At 37.4% G+C, this 22,611-nt stretch overlaps 1 protein-coding gene across 4 annotated transcripts in view; it reads left to right on the top strand.

Moving 5' to 3' along the window:
* Positions 1–22,611, top strand: part of UGP2 (UDP-glucose pyrophosphorylase 2) — a 54,753-nt gene that overhangs the window by 11,816 nt on the left and 20,326 nt on the right. For all 4 annotated transcript variants that reach the window (XM_030877372.3, XM_030877374.2, XM_060309939.2 and 1 more), the window contains exons 2-3: positions 3,799–3,926; positions 4,773–4,880. In XM_030877372.3, coding sequence (XP_030733232.3) covers positions 3,799–3,926; positions 4,773–4,880 — 236 coding nt within the window. The remainder of the gene's footprint in view (positions 1–3,798; positions 3,927–4,772; positions 4,881–22,611) is intronic.

Genomic DNA, 22,611 nt, shown 5'->3' with positions numbered 1-22,611 from the left:
GTTGGGACTAATCAGATCTAACGAGTGGTGGGAGGTGGCCTGGGAGGGAGGGCTCCTCACCTTCTTCGTTGCTCTAGGTGTTATCTCTGGCCTGCTCCTTGTGAAGCTAGCTTTCTGCTTTGGAATGTGAAGTTGTTTTGTTTGCCAATATCAGGATGTCAGGGAAGGGTATTATGTACGCTTCTTAGTTGCTGAAATGGATAAAATGAAATACCTGAATTAAGAAATGAAAACAATCACTTGCTAGTCTCCTACTTCTCAATTCTATTCCTTTCCTCCTCCTCTTCTCTTCCCCTCCCTCCTTTTTTGGCTCCAGTTGGATAGGGGAAAGTCGATGGTGTTGAAATCTTAGTTCTCGTAAACAGGAAAGAATTAGGAAATTGAGGTACGGGAAAAGTTTCGAAAGGCCTACTGCTTGTTCTATCCCCAATTTACTAAATTGTCATTAAGTCAACTAAGACAATTCTAGTAAACCCAGGTTCATGTGGTAGGGAGTTTCCCATCTGTTCCAACTGGGCATAAGAAGACATTCTGATAGACATGCTTTCAGAGGAGAGTGTTATTTGGGGATTTTGTGCCAAAGATTAAAAAGAGCCAGACTAGGAGGGAAAAAATGAGCAGGATATTTCTACCTCACTGTGGTGGAATTGGGCTCAGAATAAATCGGCTTTGCTTCCAGCATTAGCCTGCTCTGTGACTTTGGGTAGGTCATTTAACTTTTCACCCTCAGTTTCCTCATCTGTAAAATGTTGAGGGTAGATTAAATGCTCCATCTCGTGTCTAAAAATGTTTTGATTTATGATTGAGGTAATGAAATGTTTGATTCCTAAAACGCTCTGTCTAAAGTGGAGGGGGATCAATTCTCTATTGCTAGGAAGTAAGGTGGTACAAAACATCTTAGGAGGTTAGAAAGCTTGCATTATTCAGTGGATTCTTTAATTGACCTTCCATTAGAAACACAGCTGCCATTGCCAGAAGTGTAACCTGAGAATGTTAAGTCCAAGAAAGCTTCTGAGTTCTATACTTCTTTTCCTACCAGAAATTCCAGACCTTTCTTAAAAAATTCAGGATGGATAAAAGAGGTCACTGCAAAGGGAAATGGTTTCTAGCTCCATGCTTCCTAGTCTGTGCCAGCTGCTTAAGATTGAAAATTCTTTATTCCTTAAAAGCCCTTATTCTTTAATCACTTAAAATCAGAACTTCATAGTAGCACTTTGCCCAGGGGACGGGGAAGGAAACAGCAGTGGAATGAGGTGGAAGAGGTAATAGGCTTATAACGTTCTTTGTTGTAAAAGCTGTTAGGATTTGTAGAGGGGTAGAAGGAATACAAATTGTTCTTCATCTGCATTTGGTGCTATATCAAACCAATCAAAGTTAGGGATATTTGTCACAACTCGAGTTTTTTTTTTTTTTTTTTTTTTGGCTGCGTTGGGTCTTTGTTGCTGCGCGCGGGCTTTCTCTAGTTGCTGCGAGAGGGGGCTACTCTTTGTTGAGGTGCGCGGGCTTCTCATTGCGGTGGCTTCTCTTGTTGCACAGCACGGGCTCTAGCCGCGAGGGCTCAATAGTTGTGGCTCGCGGGCTCTAGAGCACAGGCTCAGTAGTTGTGGCTCACGGGCCTAGCTGCTCCGCGGCATCTGGGATCCTCCCGGACTGGGGCATGGACCCGTGTCCCCTGCATCGGCAGGCGGACTCTCAACCACTGCGCCAGCAGGGAAGCCCTAGAAGACTGTGTTTTGATTGTCACAAATTGTACTGTCTAAAAACATTCTTGAGGTGATTGTCTTAAAAAAAAAAAAAAAAAAAAAGTTCTCCGAAGACAAAATAGGAACAATTATTATAACAGAAAATAATTATGGTCGAAATGTCTGTGGTTCCTTGGGAATGCTGTGCTTTTTGTGTTTTCCATCATTAGTGCAGTTTAAGTGAATGTATATAGTTCAGAGGTCTTCGTATTTGCATTTTAAAATTAGGTAAATGACCTCAACTTTCAAGCTTGAATTCATTTTTAATTTTAATTTTATTTCATACAATGTGTAGACAGTTACCTGTTCTCTGCATTTATAAGTATAAACAATATAAGTCTGTTAATTCTGTAATTTTATAATTATGTAACTCTATCCTATCCTTAAAAAATTTAAAGTAAACCCTTTATGTGCAAAAAAAAGTTATGCTAACGTGTTCATCCATTATCATCATTTTTTACATATTATAATCAAATTGCTACTTACGAGTTGAAACATATCTTTATGTTGTTTATGGAACATACAGGTGTGTGTTTCTTATGATGTTTCTTAGCTCACAAAGAAGTTATTTATGAACTACAGTGTGGGTCATTTTGGTAGTTTTACTGGAGTCCATAAACTTAAGCCTTTAAGAAAAGCACATTTAGAAAACACTATTTTAGGATTAGGTTGTGTGCTTTCACCAAACTCCCTTGTATTTTTTTTAATTTTAATGTGTTGGAAATTGTGTATATACTTTTTATTTTGAAGAGCTATGATAAATAACTCATTTGTTAACATTTTTCGGTGTTTGGGAAAGGCTGTCTACATTAACTTACGTCAGGACTTACATATTTACTAATTTTTAATAGTAATTTACTAATTTCTGCTCTTAAAACTATCTTTAAAATATTGATTATGTTGCCTTTAATTCTGTCTATATGCTTCCTTCTGCCCAGATAACAAATGAAGGAATTTATGGTATGTGGGAGTGTTTTTAGGTATATTGAAATATGGTTTTGCTAAATTAACCAACATTTGTAGAACTAACTAGCTATCAAAAGAAATGTTTGAACATAAGCTTCAAAAATACATTTATAAAATAAGATTGAGTTAGGTATTGAGGATAAAGAGGGGGTGAACAATAATCCGATTGTTCCTTATTTTACAAGAAGTAGACAGGGTAATTTCTGTCTAGATAATGAAGTATGTAAAACAACCTTGTTGGCATTTTTCTCCTAAGGTACTTGGGCCTGGGATGTTTTCTTTTTCTGCGTTTTTCTTTGTTTGTTTTCATCTAAGGGGCATTTCTGTCACCTTTAGTGAGATCCATCTGTCATAGAGGTGCCCAGCTATGCCAGAAGTCCTGATAGTCTTGTGCAACACACATGAGCGTTGAAAAGTTTGGCTGAAATTAGGAACCAGAAACAGGGAGGCAGCCCTGTGCCCTTCTCCTTTTAAAATGAAAATTTTGATGCCAGGAAAGTAGAGGCACTTTGGAATAGCCAGTATCTCTCAAGAGGTTCTTCTTTAGGGAGGAATATGAACTAGAGTGGCTCCCCTTCTAAAATGGAAAGGATTCCTTAAATTTTTCATCTGTCCTGGAGGAGGAAGGAGTCAATTTGGCTTCAGTTGCCAAACCCTTCAGTTCTCTTATGAGGCAGCAGTTCCATAAGGACAGGTTCTATAAAATATGCCCTTATTAATGTTATTCCAGGCGTTCTCATTTTTTTCCAGCTTTGACAGCTAGGACGGAAAAACATCAGCGGAGATGGAACTATATGCTCAAATGAAGATTAATCATTTTACTTCCACCTGCTTCATCTCCCCCAAAGTGTTTAGTATTTTAGATACACCTGTAAAGCATATAGATGTACCAAACAGTCAAATTTGAGTGCATATGATTATTGAGTCATAACTAGTTGACAATGCTAAAATCCTCCTGGAGATTGATGGGACCAGAAGATTGAGCCCTTTTCATTTGCTGGCACACCAGAAATAAATTGGTTGTGGTTTACCAGCTGTTTGAATGGCTGTCTGAGTTCTCAGTCTGTGGTTTTTATATTTTTGTTTTAAGATCTCAGCAAAGCAATGTCTCAAGATGGCGCTTCTCAGTTCCAAGAAGTCATTCGACAAGAACTAGAATTATCTGTGAAGAAGGAACTAGAAAAGATACTCACCACAGCACCATCACATGAGTTTGAAGTAAGGACCCTACACTGTTTTTGCTTTCATCCATCTACATACTGAGTTGCTATTGCTGCTACTGATCATCTAGCCTGAAATAAGCACAAGATGTAGTGATATATTTAAAAAATTAGGATTGCTCAATAATTAAGGATTTTCAATATTTGCCCATTATAAAACCATTGTCTTTTTTATTTTTTAAATTCTGGTAAGTTTCTAAAGTTTGAAAGAATCAGAACAAAATTACAATTTATGTGATCTGTGTTTTGGTATCATTGGATGGAAAAATGGATACCAGTGTTCAGTTAAAATTGTGAGAAGTTAATTGATCAACCTTATATCCTGCATGCCTTTTCCAAAGAGCCAGTTCTAACAGAACTATGCTACTCTGACAGCTATAATAGAGGTTTCCCAGAATAGGCAGGTGTTTACTTTTCTACTTATAAATCAATAGATTATCCTTTTCATTTTCAAATTTCAATTTATACTTAATGTTTTGAGGTTAGCTGATTTTTGTTCCTTCTTGTTCTTTTGGTGAAGATTAATTGTCACTTAAAAGAAGTAGAGAAATACATTGGTGAGTAAATGTAGAGAACCAGTTGGAATTCCCACAGGCCAAATGGTGTTCAGATTACATGATACAGGTGGGAGATGGCGAGTTTACTTGTATTCCTTTAAGTGTGGTTCCTATTAGCTTTTTTTCCTCTTTAGTTTTAAATTGGGGTGTAAAAAAGTCTCTGCTGTACTCCATGTTTTAAACGTATAAGAATTTCACTGAAAGGTATTTTAAATGTACAATATATGTCTGTTTTTATTAAATATTAAGCATTCTGCTAGTTATAACAACGACTTCTATTCTCATAGCACACTAAAAAAGACCTTGATGGATTTCGGAAGCTATTTCATAGATTTTTGCAAGAAAAGGGACCTTCTGTGGATTGGGGAAAAATCCAGAAACCTCCAGAAGATTCGGTAAGTTTTGGATAAAATGTAGGAAAATTTAAGGTAATTTCAGACACTGGTTTAACTTTTGGGGGTGGGATACTATAGGGTACCTGTAGGAACCATCAATTCAGACATTGAAACTACAGAGATAGCCTGCTACTACTTTCCTTTCTTTTAGACCCATCTATCCAGTCCTGCAGAGCACTTATGAAAGTCTAATCTCCCTATAACACTACCTCATAACTTAACATCCTTGAATATGAGGCAGTTCTTTTGTTTAAACACATGGTAAGAGCTTCATTATGTTTTCTTCCATCTCCAAACCATCTGATTTCTCATTGCCTATAGGGTCATGTACAGTCACTGTCAGGTACTTAAAGCTCTCCCTATGCTTTCAACCCATCTTTCTAGCTGTATTTCCCTTGCCTGCCTTTCTTGAACCAACCCAGCATTCCCTTCACACACATAGTATTTCCCTGCTTCTAGACTTCTGTGTATGTTGTTTCCTTGGAATGCTATGGGCTCTTCACCTATCAAAATCCTGCTCATTCTTTGAGGCTCAGTCTAAATGCCTCCACCTCTGTTGTCAGCTCCTAGCAGAAAGCTGCACTGAAGAGGTGTAATGCGGTAGTATCGGAGGTTCAAATCCTAGCTCTAATGCTTTTGAGCTTTGTGTAAAATGAGAATGATACCAAGTGCTTTCTGTACTTCACAGGGTTGTTATGAGACTCTCTTAAGAAACATATGGAAACATGTTAAACCATGAAACATTTTGCAGATGTTCGTGGTTATTTCTATCATGCTGAGGTAGTAAGCCAGCCTAATTAGTAGCAGTTGTTTGTATGCATGTGTTGTCTTCTTACTAGTCTTTGAGGCTAGGAGACCATGTATCCTGAGTTGAATTATTGATCTAAATTAAGTGATTGTTTCAGGGACAGGTTTGGTTAACACAGTGACCTTTCTTTCCTTTCCTGTCAGCAGTTTTGACCACTGCTGCTTGTGGCATTTTTCACTGAAGGTAGAAAAGACTTGATGGAGTGGAATAATTGCATGTAGATAGTTTATCTCTTATGTATCTGTAATCTTAAATAATCTAATATTGGTTTAAAAACAGGGCTGTTTTAAGCAGGAGTTTGGCAAACTACTGTCTGAGGGCTGCACCACTGCTTGTGTTTTGTAAAGTTTTATTGGGACATAACTGCATGCATTCATTTGTATACCATATCTGGTGGCTTAAGCTAGTGGAGTCCCTCATATTTCTTCTAATGAGAAAATCTTAAATGTAGTTCCTGGTGAAGAGTACTTTTTTTCCTATATGTCAAAATTGTCTTTCAGTTATAAAACTTAAAAATTATAAATTACATGTTCATGGTAAAAAAAGAAAACAAAGCAAAAAAAAAAAAATCCCACCTAAGCATTCACCTTGAGGACTCTCATTTTTGATGTTGAAGTTAAAATTCCTCTTGTCTGTAGTGCTTGCCAATTACAGTGTGCATATATATATATTTTTTTTTCTTTAGGGTCTTCTATTTTAGTCTTTGATTTCCTTCGCTCTAGTGATGTACTGTGATTTATTTTTCTGCTTTTAAGTGGTAGAATTAATGATATTTTCTCCTGAAAAATTATTTAGAGCAATCTTCTGGATAGGTATATAATTTTAAAAAGGAACTAGTTGTAAATTCAGTCAGATTAAAAAAAGAATGTTTGGGAGTAGGCCTAAAATTATAATAAAAAATTTATACATTATGTATTTTCCCACTTTAAATACTTAATATTTTTGCTAGGAATTTACTCTTAGTTGAAATGACTTTACTTTTCTGATTAATGACAGACCTGGGGATAAAGGTTTTCTTCTTAATTCTTGCAGACTTGGGAATTTTTTTTCTCGTTACACAAACTTAACCTTTTGATGATAGAGCCTACCTTGAAGGAAGGCACAAAAATTGATTACTTTCAGTATATTTTATGATTCAGGATTCTGCTTTCACAATGGAGAAATCTGCCTTTGTGTATTTTGAGAGAAGATTATGATACATAGTAGGGTTTCTTGGCATGGGGATTGGAGTCAGGGGGAGGAAGCAAGTAGAGGGATCAGAACCACCTAGGGGTTTTTCCAGTTCAGCGCCACCATTCCAAACAAGGTCTTGACAAATCCTTTCAGGAGGCTGTGCCCCTGCAGTGAGCTGTAGTTACTGATAGGAATGCTGAATTGATATAGAAAAATAAAAAGAAAGAAATATAGAATTCTGGATGTAATATGATTTTATGAAGTCTTTTCTCTTTCTGTTTATAAAAATGTAAGTCTCCATTAAAAATATGTCTTTGGGGGCTTCCCTGGTGGCACAGTGGTTGAGAGTCCGCCTGCCGATGCAGGGGACACGGGTTCGTGCCCCGGTCTGGGAAGATCCTACATGCCGCGGAGCGGCTGGGCCCGTGAGCCATGGCCGCTGAGCCTGCGCGTCCGGAGCCTGTGCTCCGCAACGCGAGAGGCTACAACAGTGAGAGGCCCGCGTACCGCAAAAAAAAAAAAAAAATATATATATATATATATATGTCTTTATTTTAAAGCCTAGGTTGTGAGCATCTTTTAAAAAATGTTCTTATAATCCCATGTGCCCTTAATGTTGAGGGTTTTGAAATGCAGAGGGAAAAAATAAGTTTGCTCTTTTAACTATGTTATGAGCTTCTTGAGGGCACAAATGTGTCTTACATACTCTGTTAACTATTAGCTTTGGCAAGTAGTTCTGAGAATACAAATTATAGGTTAATATTCATTCACCTTGCTTCCCCTACACTCCTCCGGCTCCCTCCCTCTCCTCCCCACTCCCAGGCTTTTTACTCTCTGGTCATAGAGGTTATATAGAGGTTAGTTTTCCTTTCAAAACACATTATTTAGTGAACATAGGTTCTTTTTTTTTTTTTTTAAGCATTTTAAAAAATTTATTTGTTTTTGGCTGTGTTGGGTCTTCGTTGCTGCGTGCGGGATTTCTCTAGTTGTAGCAACCGGGGGCTACTGTTCGTTGCGGTGCGCGGGCTTGTCATTGCGGTGGCTTTTCTTGTTGCGGAGCACGGGCTCTACGCGCGCGGGCTTCAGTAGTTGTGGCACGAGGCTCAGTAGTTGTGGCTCGAGGGCTCTAGAGCACAGGCTCATTAGTTGTGGCACATGGGCTTAGTTGCTCTGCAGCATGTGCGATCTTCCCAGACGAAGGCTCGAACCCGTGTCCCCTGTGTTGGCAGGCAGATTCTTAACCACTGTGCCACCAGGGAAGCCTGAACATAGGTTTTTATTTTTTAAATGCAGGTGATACTGTACCCTCTTAACTAAAAAGAAATTATTGTCAGAGAATAGCCATTTAGAGTGACATTTCTCATGTCATCCTTGCATATAAACATTGTTATGACAGAGGATCTATATTTTTGTGTAGGAGTTGGCCACCTTGTTTTGTAAATAAAGTTTTCAGAACACAACCACACTTACTCATTTACATATTGTCTATAGCTGTTACAATGCTGTGATACTACAATGGCAGAGTTGAATAGTTGTGATGAAGACTATACGGCTTACAAAACCCGAAATACTTCCTTTCTGGACCTTTATGGAAAAAGTTTGTTGACCCCATTTTAGTGTATTTATTTTTAGAAGATCTTCAGTAGTTTACTTCTTTGGTTCCCAGAAAACTGACCTCAAATGCCTTTTTCAATTCAGATGATTACATTTTAGGTAAAACTATTTTTTTGTAAATACTAGATTGGAGGATATACTTATAGAGAGACATTGAAATTTTATGTTGTCAAGTTTTACTTACTCATTCTTGCCTACTGTGTTGAATACTTCATTTTAGCTCTGTCAGTGAGCACATATATATATATATTTTTTTTTATATATTTTTTATTGAGGTATAACTAACATACAACATTTTATTACTTTCAGATGTACAACATAGTGATTTAATTTAACATTTGTATGCATTGCTAAATGATCACCACTGTAAGTCTAGTTACCATCTGTCACCATACAGAGTTAATACAATGTTATTGACTGTACTCTCCATGTTTTACTTTACATCCCCATGACTTATTTATTTTATAACTGAAAGTTTGTGCTTCTGGATCCCCATCACACATTTCACTTCCTCCTCCCCTTTGGCAACCACCAGTCTGTTCTCTGACATACGTGTTTTGTTTTTGAAAAGCCTATTGAGCCCATATTTTATTGAATTATGCTTAGAAGAAGAACGCAATTTATGGAGTTATGCCATGGATAATGCTTTGCCCCCATTTTGTGAGTGTTAATCTTGATTATTACATTCATTTAGTTATCTTGATATTTAGCTACTTAAGGAAAGTTTTTAAAAAAATAAGGTTAATGTTTTTGACTAGCAAGGAGGGACCAGTCAGCATGTACAGCTTCATTGGACCATTTAATTGCTTTCTAGAGAGGCCGTAAGAGTGTCTTGTTCCTCGCCAAGCTTAATGTTTGAGCTTAAGTGTTGAGGATGGAGAGGGATGGGAAATAGATAAAAGATATGGGAAGATACAGAGCCTACTCAAGAAGGTATTGGGACTGACGGGCTCTTTTGAGCCCTAACTTAAAACCTGTTATCACCTGGCTGGCCATGACCTCTGATGACAATAAAGTACATTATCATTTATATGAAAATTATATGAAAAATATTCTCTAAATTTTTCATTTAGATAGGAACACAAAGTCCCTGGTTGATTTATGATTGTCATTCTTGTTTTATAGTCCTCAAAAGGGTGAGGGTGTATTTGTGAATGGGGAGGAGTTATATAGGGTCAACTCTTTTGTTTGTTTGATTGAGATAGAGAATTGGCATGAAAAATATCGTATCAATGTGGTATTTAGCTTCAACAGATTTTTTTGTTTTGTTCCACAAAATAACTGAGAACTTTTCTTACTCTTAGTCTTATCAGTACAAAAACATTAAAGCGTGTTTAAATATAATAATAAAGCATTCTGAGAAAGTTACAGTATACGTGTACAGAGGAAAAATACAGATTTTTTTAATTTGTCTTTTGGAAGGTGAATTATAATATATTGTGCAGCTAATGTTTGCACATCTTTTTTGAAAGACTTACTGGAGGCAATTTGGCCAAGGATCTGCTGTGATATGACACAGGATGGTTTGCTTTGAGCATGATGAAGATTTCCCAACTGTAGTCAGCAGCTAATGGCAAAGCCATTAGGGACTTGTTTTGCGTGTGTGTAGAGATAACATTAGATCCTGTAAAGAAGATGTGGTACATATATACAATGGAATATTACTCAGCCATAAAAGGAATGAAATTGGGTCATTTGTAGAGGTATGGATGGACCTAGAGACTGTCATACAGAGTGAAGTAAGTCAGAAAGAGAAAAACAAATATCGTATATTAACACATATATGTGGAATCTAGAAAAATGGTACAGATGAACTGGTTTGCAAGGCAGAAATAGAGACACAGATGTAGAGAACAAACATGTGGACACCAAGGGGGGAAAGCAGGGTGGGGGGTGATGGTGGTGGTGGGATGAATTGGGAGATTGGGATTGACATATATACACTAATATGTATAAAATGGATAACTAATAAGAACCTACTGTATAAAAAAAAATTTTTTTTAATTAAAAAAAAAAGATAACATTAGATCCTGAATGTAAAAGTATTCCACAAAAAGGAAATAGGTAGTAGCATTTAAGGAAATGGCCCTGGGGACATGGGTGGATACCAGAGAGCCTCATCTTTTCCTTGAAGTAAAATTTTAAAATGGTAATATGTAGAATTACTAATCTAATCAAAAATACTAATACTAATTTGACAAATATTGCTAAAACTCATTCCCTGCCTTTTGATTCCATGATGAATTGAACAGTCTTTAATTTTCTCCAGGACTACCTTCCTTCACATGCCTTTATATACAGGAAACTTATTTCAGGAAGGGGATGTGACTAAGGGGGCTGACCACAGGCCTATGAGTCTTACTTCTGTTCTGGTTACTTATTTATTATTTCACTTTAGAAATAGTAAATATATGGCCACTTTAACATCAATCCCATGGTTGACTCTGAGAGACTCTAGGTAATAGTGTTAGACCAGGGTCTCTAACCACACCCCCTGTGTCTAGAGTTGGGGATGGTCCAATCCCACAGAATCGAGTTCCTTGGGAAAATTATAGCATGGATATAGGTAGTAGTACCACTCCTCTGAACATTACCATTCCCCCCTCCTCAACCCCCACCATATAGAGAATCTTTTTGGACCTTGGCCCATGTGTTGCAAGGCCTAATATAGATCAATTTATTATTATACTCTCCAAGTGTATATTTTATGTAGGCATTTTGTGTCTTATAATCAGATAAGAACAATACATCTGTGAAGTTCTCCTATCCCACATCTTCATCTGTGGTACAACTGTGAGGGAATTTCCATTATTTTTATTTACTACAGGACAACCCTGAACCTGCAAGATTGGCACTGGAAGAATTAAAAAAAAAAAAAAAGAGTGGGTGGCCCATACCTACCTATAATCCTTTCTGCCCTGTAATTCCTTGGGGACATTTTACTAATTCCTTTTCCTTATTCTAGATCAGATGTGGACAACTGACCCTCTGCTCATCCCATTGTATAGCCAAGAGGAAACTGGAATAAGTTTACACTAGGCATCTGAACCAGGAAGTCTCTGCAGGGATTGTAGGCCCTAGGTACATTTTTTGAACTTATAGGTAAAACTGTATAAATGTACATTTTCTCAGAGTGGACAGAAGTACTTTTTTAGAATATCATTCAAGAAACTTTTATTGGGTGCTTCCTCTCTGTCAGGAACTAGCTGCATTCTGGGACTACAAAATAATAAGTCTTGGCCCTTCTTCAGCATTTTGGCCTTGAGTTTTAGAGGAAATGGATCCAGAAACAGCTACCTATGGAATAGTGTGAGGAGCAATCCATAGGGTGCTATGGAAGCATCTAACTGGCATGGGGGCTCTGGAAAGACTTCTTGGCATTAAGGTAGACTCTTGGGGTAACCTTGAGGCAAGACTTCTCTGAGGATGGGAGGAAAATCAAAGAGAAAAAAGCTTTGAACATAATAGGAGTCTAGAAATAAAGAGGTTTATAGCATTTAGCTTGTTCTCTGGTTGTAGAGCATATGGTAGATGTGTCTGCTTCTCTATGTCTAGAGCCAGAAGAAAGGCCCTGAGAGAGCCAGGTGCTGAGTCTCTTTGCCTGACATTGCAGCTCCTGTTGCTGGCTGAAAACCTCAGCCAGTGGGTTACACGGGAAAAATGTCAGAAACTACAGTTTCCATTTAAGAGAGACACTAACGGTGGAAGATGGGAACAGAATTTAAAAACCATGCTTCATTATATACCTCAAACAGTTTGCTTAGATTCTTCAACATTGTAAAACATCAACCCAAATAGTTAAAAGATGCTATTCTTAAAAGCAAAAATGAACAAATGGGACCTAGTTAAACTTAAGAGCTTTTGCACAGCAAAGGAAACCATCAACAAAACAAAAAGACAACCTACAGAATGGGAGAAAATAGTTGCAAACAGTGTGACCGACAAGGGATTAATCTCCAAAATATACAAACAGCTCATATGGCTCTATATAAAAAAAAAACAAACGACCCAGTCAAAAAATGAGCAGAAGACCTAAAGAGACGTTTCTCCAAGGAAGACATACAGATAACCAACAGGCACATGAAAAGATGCTCAACATTGCTAATTATTAGAGAAATGTAAATCAAAACTACATTGAGATATAACCTCACTCTGGTCAGAATGACCATCATCAAAAAATCTACAAATAATTAATGCTGGAGAGGGTGTAAAGAAAGGGAACCGTCCTACACTGTTGGTGGGAATGTAATTTGGTGCAGCTGCTATGGAAAACAGCATGGAGTTTCCTTAAAAAACTAAAAATAGAGTTACCATATGATCCAGCAGTCCCATTCCTGGACATATATCCAGAGAAAACTATAATTTGAAAAGACAACATGCACCCCAATGTTCATAGCAGCACTATTCATAATAGCCAAGACATGGGAACAGCCTAAGTGTCCATCGACAGAGGAATGGATAAAGAAGATGTGGTGTACACACACACACACACACACACACACACACACACACACAGAGGAATATTACTCAGCCATAAAAACGAATGAAATAATGCCATTTGCAGCAACATGAATGGACCTAGAGATTATCATACTAAGTGAAGTAAGTCAGACAGAGAAAGGCACATATCATATGATATCACTTATATGTGGGATCTAAAAAAATACAAAGGCACTTATTTACAAAACAGAAATAGATTCACAGACATAGAAAACAAACATGGTTACCAAAGGGGAAAAGATGGGAGAGAGGGATAAATTAGGAGTTTGGGATTAACAGATACACACTACTATATGTAAAATAGGTAAAAACAAAGTCCTGCTGTAATATCTCAGGGAACTATATTCAGTACCTTATAATAACCTTTAATGGAAAAGAAACTGAAAAAGTGCATGCGTATATGTGTGTGTGTGTGTGTGTGTGTACATGTGATTGAATCACTTTGCTGTACACCTGAAACCAACACAACATTGTAAATCAACTACAATTAAATAAGTTCAAGGTAAAAAAAAGATGCTTATTCTTGTTTTTGTTTCTTCACTTGTGATAAACTTTATAAGGTTAATCAGCATTTTAGCTGTTAATAGCTTTTTTTTAATGTTAGGTTGATTAAGTTATAATTTACATACAGTAAAATTTATTCTTTTTAGTGTAAGTTTTCTGAGTTCAGAAACGCATACAGCTGTGTAACTACCATCATAATCAAGATATAGAACTTTTCCATTATCCCCAACAGTTTCCTTGTGCAGCTGTAGGGCTTGATTCCCACTTTACTTCTTTCCTTAAACACACAAGCTAAGCAAATATGTATCTTTCTAAAGTATTGCCTTTTCCTTCATTCAGAGTTCTCCAAAGAAGAGGTCAGTCTAGCCTCTACCCTCAGTTTTTTTTTTTTTAAACATCTTTATTGGAGTATAATTGCTTTACAATGTTGTGTTAGTTTCTGCTGTATATTAAAGTGAATCAGCTATATGTATACATATATCCCCATATCTCCTCCTCAATTTTATATCTGGCCTTTCTTTTAGCCTTTGTTTTCCTCCACCTGCTCCTTTTTTTTTTTTTTTTTCGGTACGCGGGTCTCTCACTGTTGTGGCCTCTCCCGTTGCGGAGCACAGGCTCCGGACGCGCAGGCTCAGCGGCCATGGCTCACGGGCCCAGCCGCTCCGCGGCATGTGGGATCTTCCCGGACCGGGGCATGAACCCGTGTCTCCTGCATCGGCAGGCGGACTCTCAACCACTGCGCCACCAGGGAAGCTCCCTCCACCTGCTCTTTAATCTTCCGTAAAACTTTTTTTTAATAGCCTCTGGCCTTTCCCCCCTGCCCCACCTTCATTTCTCCAGGGCTGCTCCAACAGTGTGAATTATATAATTAAACTAACAATGTACACTGCTTTAATCACTTTAACCACACTGCTATTTAGTATCTTAGAGTTTAAAGCTAGTATGCAGCATAAATAGGATTTGATGTTAGAGGCTTCAGTGTTATTTTTTAGGAAATTTAGGATTGTCACAGTTATTTTGAAGCATCTTTTGTCCACAGTTAGACTAACAGGAGGGTTGACTTATAGGGGAAATTTACGGTGATTTTAGTGAAGAGCTAGTCCTAGTCACATAAGCAGATTGGCTTTTGGACTTCCTATCTCTTCTGTTAGAATTCCTTTCCAACTCTGGTCATCACCCTTTGTCCTTTCTAATCCATACTGAAGTGGAATGTTCTTTGAAAACTACCACCCTAGCTGATAAGGATATGGGCCAAATGTCTCACAAGGTTGACTAATTTTATGATTTTAGCTCACTTCTATAAAGGGGTGATGAACATGTACCTGTTTGTAGTATTTGAATTTTTTTTTTTTTTACCATTTGTATATATTACTTTTGACTTTAACAGTTAAAAAAAATATCGAAAAGTCATTGAACTTCCTGGAGTGTGTATAAAAAAATTCTCAATTATTGTAAGGGTTAGGGAGCAGTTGGCACGTCTCTTCAGTTACCACCTACTTTGTAGGATCATTTGCCATCTGTAATCACTCTGTTTCTTGTTTTTGTCATTTAGGTTTTCTGTCAGTTCTTTTACTGTCTTCTCTAGTTTATCAGGTTTAAAGTATACAGTTGTAATAAGACTATTATGATTTTAAATCTCTTCAGCAATTTGGAAGTTGCTACAATTTTTTTCTTAATTTATTTATTTTATTATTATTTTTTGGCTGCATTTGGTCTTAGTTGCAGATCTTTGTTGAGGCATGCCGGCTCTTCGTTGCGGTGCGTGGGCTTCTCTCTCGTTGTGGCGTGCCGGTTTTCTCTCTCTAGTTGTGATGCGCAGGCTCCAGAGCGCGTGGGCTCCAGGGCTTCTGGGCTCTGTAGTTTGTGGCACACGGGCTCTCTCCTTGAGGTGCACAAGCTCAGTAGTTGCGGCTCAAAGGCTTAGTTGCCCCACGGCATGTGGAATCTTAGTTCCCTGACCAGGGATCGAACCCGCGTACACTGCATTGGAAGGCAGATTCTTTACCACTGGACCACCAAGGAAGTCCTGGAAGTGCTACAAGTTTTAATTGGGAGGGCAGTAAGTATGGGACCTTGAGAGGCAAAAATATTAAGGGTAAGAAACAAAATGCTATAGGTAGGTAAACACATGAGAATTGAATAAGTTAACAATTTACAATATGTGTTTAAATAAGCTTTTAATTTTAGAATAGTTCGATTTTTAGAAAAGTTGCAGAGATTCACTGTGTTTTTAACTAGAAACATTATCAAGCTATCTAAACTGATTTTTGTTACACGTATTCATTTTTAAACTTCCTGCTGAGTCAAAGGAAGCACAAAATAATTGCTAAAAATGCTTATGGAATGTTTCTTCCATGCTCAGAAAAAAAAAAGATAGCTGAGAAGAAACAGAGAAATGCCAGAGGGGTACCTATAACTAGACTAAATGTGGAAAAAGGCGGAAGTAAGCCATTAAACAAAGATTTCTTTTTATAGAAAGGCTTGTGAAAGACAAGTGTTTTCATTGTATATAGTCCTAAAGCCCTTGGGAGATTGGAAAGTTTTCTATTATTTCAAAAGAGCATGAAACAAACACTATTCCAAAATTTTTTGTTTTTTAATGAAGCAAAGCATTAAGGATTTTTCATTTAAAAATTTCATAAAAACCTGGGTATGGGGCTTCCTTGGTGGCGCATTGGTTGAGAGTCCACCTGCCGATGCAGGGGACGCGGGTTCGTGCCCCGGTCTGGGAGGATCCCACATGCCGCGGAGCGGCTGAGCCCGTGAGCCATGGCCACTGAGCCTGCGCGTCTGGAGCCTGTGCTCCGCAACGGGAGAGCCCGCAGTGGTGAGAGGCCTGCGTACCGCAAAAAAAAAAAAACAAAAAAAACCACCTGTGTATGTGCAGCTCTGTATTCTGTAGTTAATGCTTATTTTCAATGTTGGGGTGCTTATGTCAGATGTACTGAATCCTTTGTGTTTGTTATCTCATTTAATATTCACAACAGACCTGGAAGATAGGTGCTATTATTATGCTCATTTTAAAAAGAGGAAGCTGAAGTTCAGTTAGTAAGTCATCTAAAAGGAAGAGCCCTGGTATGAACCAGGTGGCAGGCTCCAAAGACCTGTTTCTTTCATATCCTTTAGTAACAATAATGGAGCTCTTCAAGGAGTACAGCCCTATTTTCATCTCTAGTGCACAGAATGGGGCCTACTTTATGTGCTTATCAGCAACAGTAGTAAGAGCAATAACAGCAGACATTTATTCTGCGCTGATGTGCCAAGCATGTTCTCAGCTTTCACATGCATTTCCTTACATGATCCTTAGATGAGTGTAGGAGCTCGCTGTTTTCTCTGTTTCACAATTGAAAGCTCTGAGACTGAGTGGTTTACTTAACTATTAAGTAAGTGGCAGAACCAGAATTTAGGCCCAGATCTGCCTGAGACCAGGCTCTTAACCACTCTGGTATGTTATAGAGCAATCACCAGTTGCCATCCATGTTTGAAAGGAACTTGAAAGTCCTTAAAGCGTGGCTTTTCCATCATTTCTCCACCTTTCTTTGAGTAGAACTGTTGAGTAGGCTCCACTCCTTCCCATAGAGCTTCAGATATTCTTACTTGACTTTGAAGTTCTAACAGCAGCACATTTAACAAATATTTATTAAATGGGTACTGTGGGGTAAGCATTTATCTAGGCATCAGAATACAAGTGAACAAGACAGACAAGGGCCTGACACTCAGTGGAGCTTCATTCTGATAGAAGAGAGAAAACATAAATGTGTAAAGAAATAAGATTATTTTAAAAGACTCATTTCCCATCGCTGCTGTGCTGGCCCAGGTTTACCTCAGCAGTCACATCTCTCTCCCTGGCTGAAGACAAGGGTCTCCTTTCCTCATTACTTTTACTCTACAAATTTATCAAATATCCACTATTTTAATTATTGGGAATGCAAAAATAAAGACAATCACTGCTCTTAAACACCTTACAACTTTGTGCAATGCTTCCCAACCTTTCCCATGTAATAACATACACAGAAAATGAATGGGGTAAATACAAGAGGCTGTTTAAAGCTGGGAGGAGGGCTTTGGCCGCCTCAGGGTCTGTGTAGCTGCCTAGAGGGCTAAAGGAATAAACAACACAAGCATGCAATAGCAAACCAATTTTGAATTTTTGGTTTAGTGGGGAGATGTTTACACAAAGTTACATTTATAGTACAATGGGATAATAGCTATGAAGGTAGTTTCAGAGACAGTTCACTAACGCACTTCCATCCTAGAGCGATTAACTGGTGTTCTCCGTTTTCTTTGAATGCTTGGGTCTACTCTTAATCATCCTAAGTTCTTCTCTTACTAAGTGGAGTGGTTTGTTCACCAAAACTTAATAGTGTTTGTTCCCAAACCTGTTCATACTAGTTATAGTTTTGTAATGACATAATGAAATTAAATTTTATGAATGAAATGGGCTTAAAAAATTTATTTCCATGAAAATTGAGTTGAATCCTTTGAGAAAGTTGGATAAAGATGAGTAGCCAAAAAGAAAAAAAGTATTGTTAAATTAGGTGAGGGCGAGATAAGTATGAATCTTCAGCACAAGATCTTGGTCCACTTTGAAGAAACGAAACTGGAAAATCACAGATGGTATCTTATTGGTGTGGTTTACATAAGTTGACAGAACTCTGGTCAGCAGATCCATACCATACCAAAAGAAAAGACCTCTGTGAACGATTGTACAAAAGTTGAAATATTTTATGTATCTAAAACTTTTTCATTGTTCTGTGTTTGAACTTGTTTTTTAAATCTACTGTCTACCTATCTAGAACGTTTTAGATAAGTGGGTTTCTGGTACACGTAGCAAGTATAGCAGGAAAGAGCAGTTGGGGAGTTGGAAAGTCCTAAGCAAGTTAGGGATGAAGAGGTGACATTAGAACTGAGTCTACACAAGGTAAGTAGGGACCGTGTCTGCAGTTCATTGTCGATTTGGAGGGATGCATTTGGCTGAACTAAGAAGATGCTGGAAAATATAGGAGATGAGAGGTTATATAGTAGGCTTTATATAGCAGGCTAGTTGGAATGTGTTTTTAGGAGGTAAGTGGAGGAGTGGCTCTCTCACTCTGAGTTACATAGGAAATTACGATTTGTTTGTTTTGTTTGTTTGTTTTTGCGGTATGTGGGCCTCCCACTGCTGTGGCCTCTCCCGCTGCGGAGCACAGGCTCCAGACGCGCAGGCTCAGCGGCCATGGCTCACGGGCCCAGCTGCTCCGCGGCATGTTGGATCTTCCCGGACCGGGGCACGAACTCGTGTCCCCTGCATCGGCAGGCGGACTCTCAACCACTGCGCCACCAGGGTAGCCCGGAAATTCCGATTTCTTATAGTTCTTGGTTCCCACTGAAGAAATGGCTACTTTTAATTTTTCCTGTTTTGTTTTTCTTTTTTCAACACCCTTTATCAGGGCTAGCTGACTTCTTGCAGTTTAGCTTCTATACACTAATGATGTGTATTGAGCAATTTTTTATAGTTTAAAATCTCTGATCTCATGATATTGAGCTATAATATTCTTAATCATATACTTGTTCAACAGGTATGTGAGAAATTACCTCATGCTCAGTGTCAATCATTAATATATTCCACCATTACAAAACCACCTCCCTATGTATACTGAATTCATTCTGCCTTCAGTGTACTTAACAGGTTTTTTTTTTTCCAGTTTACCTGTAATGGCAGTGAGGTCAAGAATACACACTCCAGAGTTTTAAATCCCAGCTTCATTACTTCTTAGCCACGTAACATTCGGCAGGTTATTTAACTGCTTTAATCCCAGTCTCCTCACTCATAAAAAGTAGACGTAATAAAAGTAAGATTTTAATGAGTATTATTGAGAATGCATATAAAGCATTTACTATGTGCCAGGCACTCTGATAAAGACTCAGTAAATGTTTATTATTGTTGTTATACGTTCAACAAATATTTACTAAGTACCTCTTAGATGTCAGGTGCTATCCTGGACACAGTGAAAACAACAGAATTGTATTAAGGTTACAGATGTTATTTCTTTTTTAAGTTCTGTAACTTTTCTTATTTAAATATTCTTTGTCTTTGGTTATGAATATATATTTATTTGTTATCAGTATATTTAATTTGATATCTATTTCATTTATGGTCATGAATACTTCAATTCTTTCTATGTATCTTATTTTTTGTAAAATATTCCACCAAGTAGGTGAGCCATACTTTACATCCCTGTAATTCTCTTGTATCAAATGTGTTGGTAGTTTGCAATTTTTGCTGTAATAGATAAAGCTCATCTATCTCTAGTGATTTTTTCTGATTGCAGAGATAAATTCTAGGAAATTCTTTAACTTTCTGGATTACAGGAAGTCTGTGCTCCTTAGTAGCTGTAAGACCAGTGAGGATAAGCAACATAATGTTCTCTGTTACGAAAATGATTAGCTGTACTGTTTTACGAGTTTTATTGAAGATCCACGTAGTGAAAGCTCCAGGGTGGTGTATGTAGATTGTCTTTAACCAGCAACTCCAACCATGTTTATAGATTTTTTTATCTACTAAACTCAAGATAGATGTGAAGCCTTGTTTCAGAGGACTATCTTAGCTATTAAAAGAATTGGGCACCCATTCTCATTTTGTGTGGACATTTAGGTATTTAAAGGATTTGTGTGTTCGTTGTGGGGTGTCAGGTTTAGTGAGCAGGGGAAGTTTTGCAGAGCGTTCTTGGCATTGGATCGTTAAAGCTCAGGTGAAATTGTAGGAAGGTTGATGGATGACCATTATAAGATTCTTTGATCATCTATCATTGGGCGTGGCAAAAGTTGGGAATTCAAATGGTTTTTCTTAATTTTTTGATGGTAGGAGATAAGATAATGAATCTAACTCATCACTTGAAGGAAATATAGTAGTAAAAACAGTTGACAGAAGTGTGAGAGTTGGGAGTTTGGACAAGTGTATCAGTGTGTGTTACTTCTGGAAAGTCTCCTGTAGTTGGGCATGTAGGTTGACTCTTATTTTTTTCCTATTATAAAAACCCTGTAATGAATATACTTATATATAAATCCTTGCATCTCAGAATTATTTCTAAGAATAAATATTCAGAAATGGTGTTGTGTTCGGAGGATATAAAGTTTTTAAAGTTTCTTATTAGACATTTCAAATTCCTTTCCAGAAAGTATACCTGTTTGCAGTCCTAGTCACATTAATTTATTGGAGCAACAGCTATATTTTGAGTGCTAACTGTATATTAGTAGAGAACCATACTGATAAAGCCCTACCCTCATCTAGTTTTTAGTTTATAATCTAGTGGAGGTGTGGACAGTAAAAGATATGTAATGTAATTTCAAGTAGTGATAAGTGACATGAAAAAAAACAAAGGTAAGGATATAGGGAATGAGGGAGTAGAGGTAATATTTTAGAGAGGGTAGGCAGAGAAAGGAAAGACCTCTCTGAATTAGCATTGAGTAGAGACCTACAGTCTATTGTCAGTCTTGCTACATTTATTAAAGCATTGAGTATTATTGTTTTAAAAAATATTTGCCAGTTGAGATGAAAAATTTTAAAAATTTTATTTGATTATTAGGTTGAATTTTTTCTTTGGCTTATTTGCATTATGTTAGTTGTTTGTATTAATTTAATATGGAGCCATCCTTTTATTTGTAATAATTGGTCGTTGGACTTTGAATTGCTATGATCCTTACCTTTATGTAACAAAAAGGCACAGTATTCAAGTTTGGCTCCCCTGAGAGGGCAATATGAGACTTAAGATGAAAATAAGTGATTTTTATGATTCTAGCTCCTGGTAATAGTTCTTTCTGAGATTTTTATTAAGGTTGACTTTAGTAACTGAGGTAGCAGATTGTAGTGAAGGATATTGTGCATGAGTTATTGGGTTGGTGCTGATGAGTGTAATTGTTTAGAAAGCAGTGTTGTTGCCAAGATTTCTGACTTTTTCTTTGAAAGGACCTGTTTACTTACTCCGTCTTACAAATTTTTGCTTTTGGACATGTGTGGACTCAGTGTATGAAAAGGACAGTTGATTTCCTCCACTACTGGAAAAATTACCCAGTTTTCCTGTCTGTAAGGTCTAGTTGACATGTAATTTAGAATAATTAAAATTAATTTAAAAAGAAACAAAGATGTGGGAGTTAATATCAATAGCTGGCACAATTAAAATATGTACTTGATTTGATAGTTTGTCTTGTGTTCTTATAATTTCTTAAGTGAAAGAAGACGAAAGAACTTTCTTAGGAAATGTACTTTTCCAGGCTTAGCTTATAATGTTTAGTATGTGATCGTTCTGTTTGTTTCCTATCACAGAGGGATCATTTTATAATTACTACACTAATATTATGGCCTGTAAAAATGATTTTTTATGCAGCGCAAAGTCTTAGATTTAGGTTTTCTTTATCAGAATTGTATATAGTGTTGGCTAATTCAGTACTTTTTTTAAAATTAAAATAATGATGTTTGTAATCAGGTTTCTAATTAGTGATGACACCACTTTTGTTTGAAACTTAGTATTTAATAAGACAAGAAATAAGTTCCAGAGAATGGATTTCATTTATTAATAGCTGTTTGTTCCATTCATTTATTCACTTATTTACTCAACAAATATGTGAGTGCCGCTAATGAGCATGACACATAATTAAAGGTGATAGATACGGTAGGGGGAGTACCATATGGCAGTTACTGCCTTCCTGGAGATACGGAGCACTGAACAGACAATTTGGAGACAGTGTAATAATTACTGATAGAAGCTGGTAGTACCTGAAGCAGGAAGTGGGGGCTTTGTCAGACTCCCTCCTGGTCATATGAGTGTCACAGAAAGCGATTTTGCTATGTGGTTCTCTGACACCTTGACAGGGTGTATATGTGTACCTGCACATACACACCCACACAAAAGACTAACTTTTTAAAAAATTCTTTTAATTGTGGTAAAATACACATAACATAAAATCTACCATCTTGACCATTTTTAAGTGTACACTTCAGTAGGGTTAAATATATTCCCATTGTTGTGCAACCAATCTCCAGAACTTTTTCATCTTGCAAAACCAAAACTCTATACCCATTAAACAACAACTCCCATTTCCCTCTTCCCCAAGCTCGTGGCAACCACCATTCTGCTTTCTGTCGCTATGAATTTG

Source organism: Globicephala melas, chromosome 12 (assembly GCF_963455315.2).
Source record: "Globicephala melas chromosome 12, mGloMel1.2, whole genome shotgun sequence".
Taxonomy (NCBI): domain Eukaryota; kingdom Metazoa; phylum Chordata; class Mammalia; order Artiodactyla; family Delphinidae; genus Globicephala; species Globicephala melas.
This window is presented reverse-complemented; position numbering and strand designations above follow the sequence as displayed.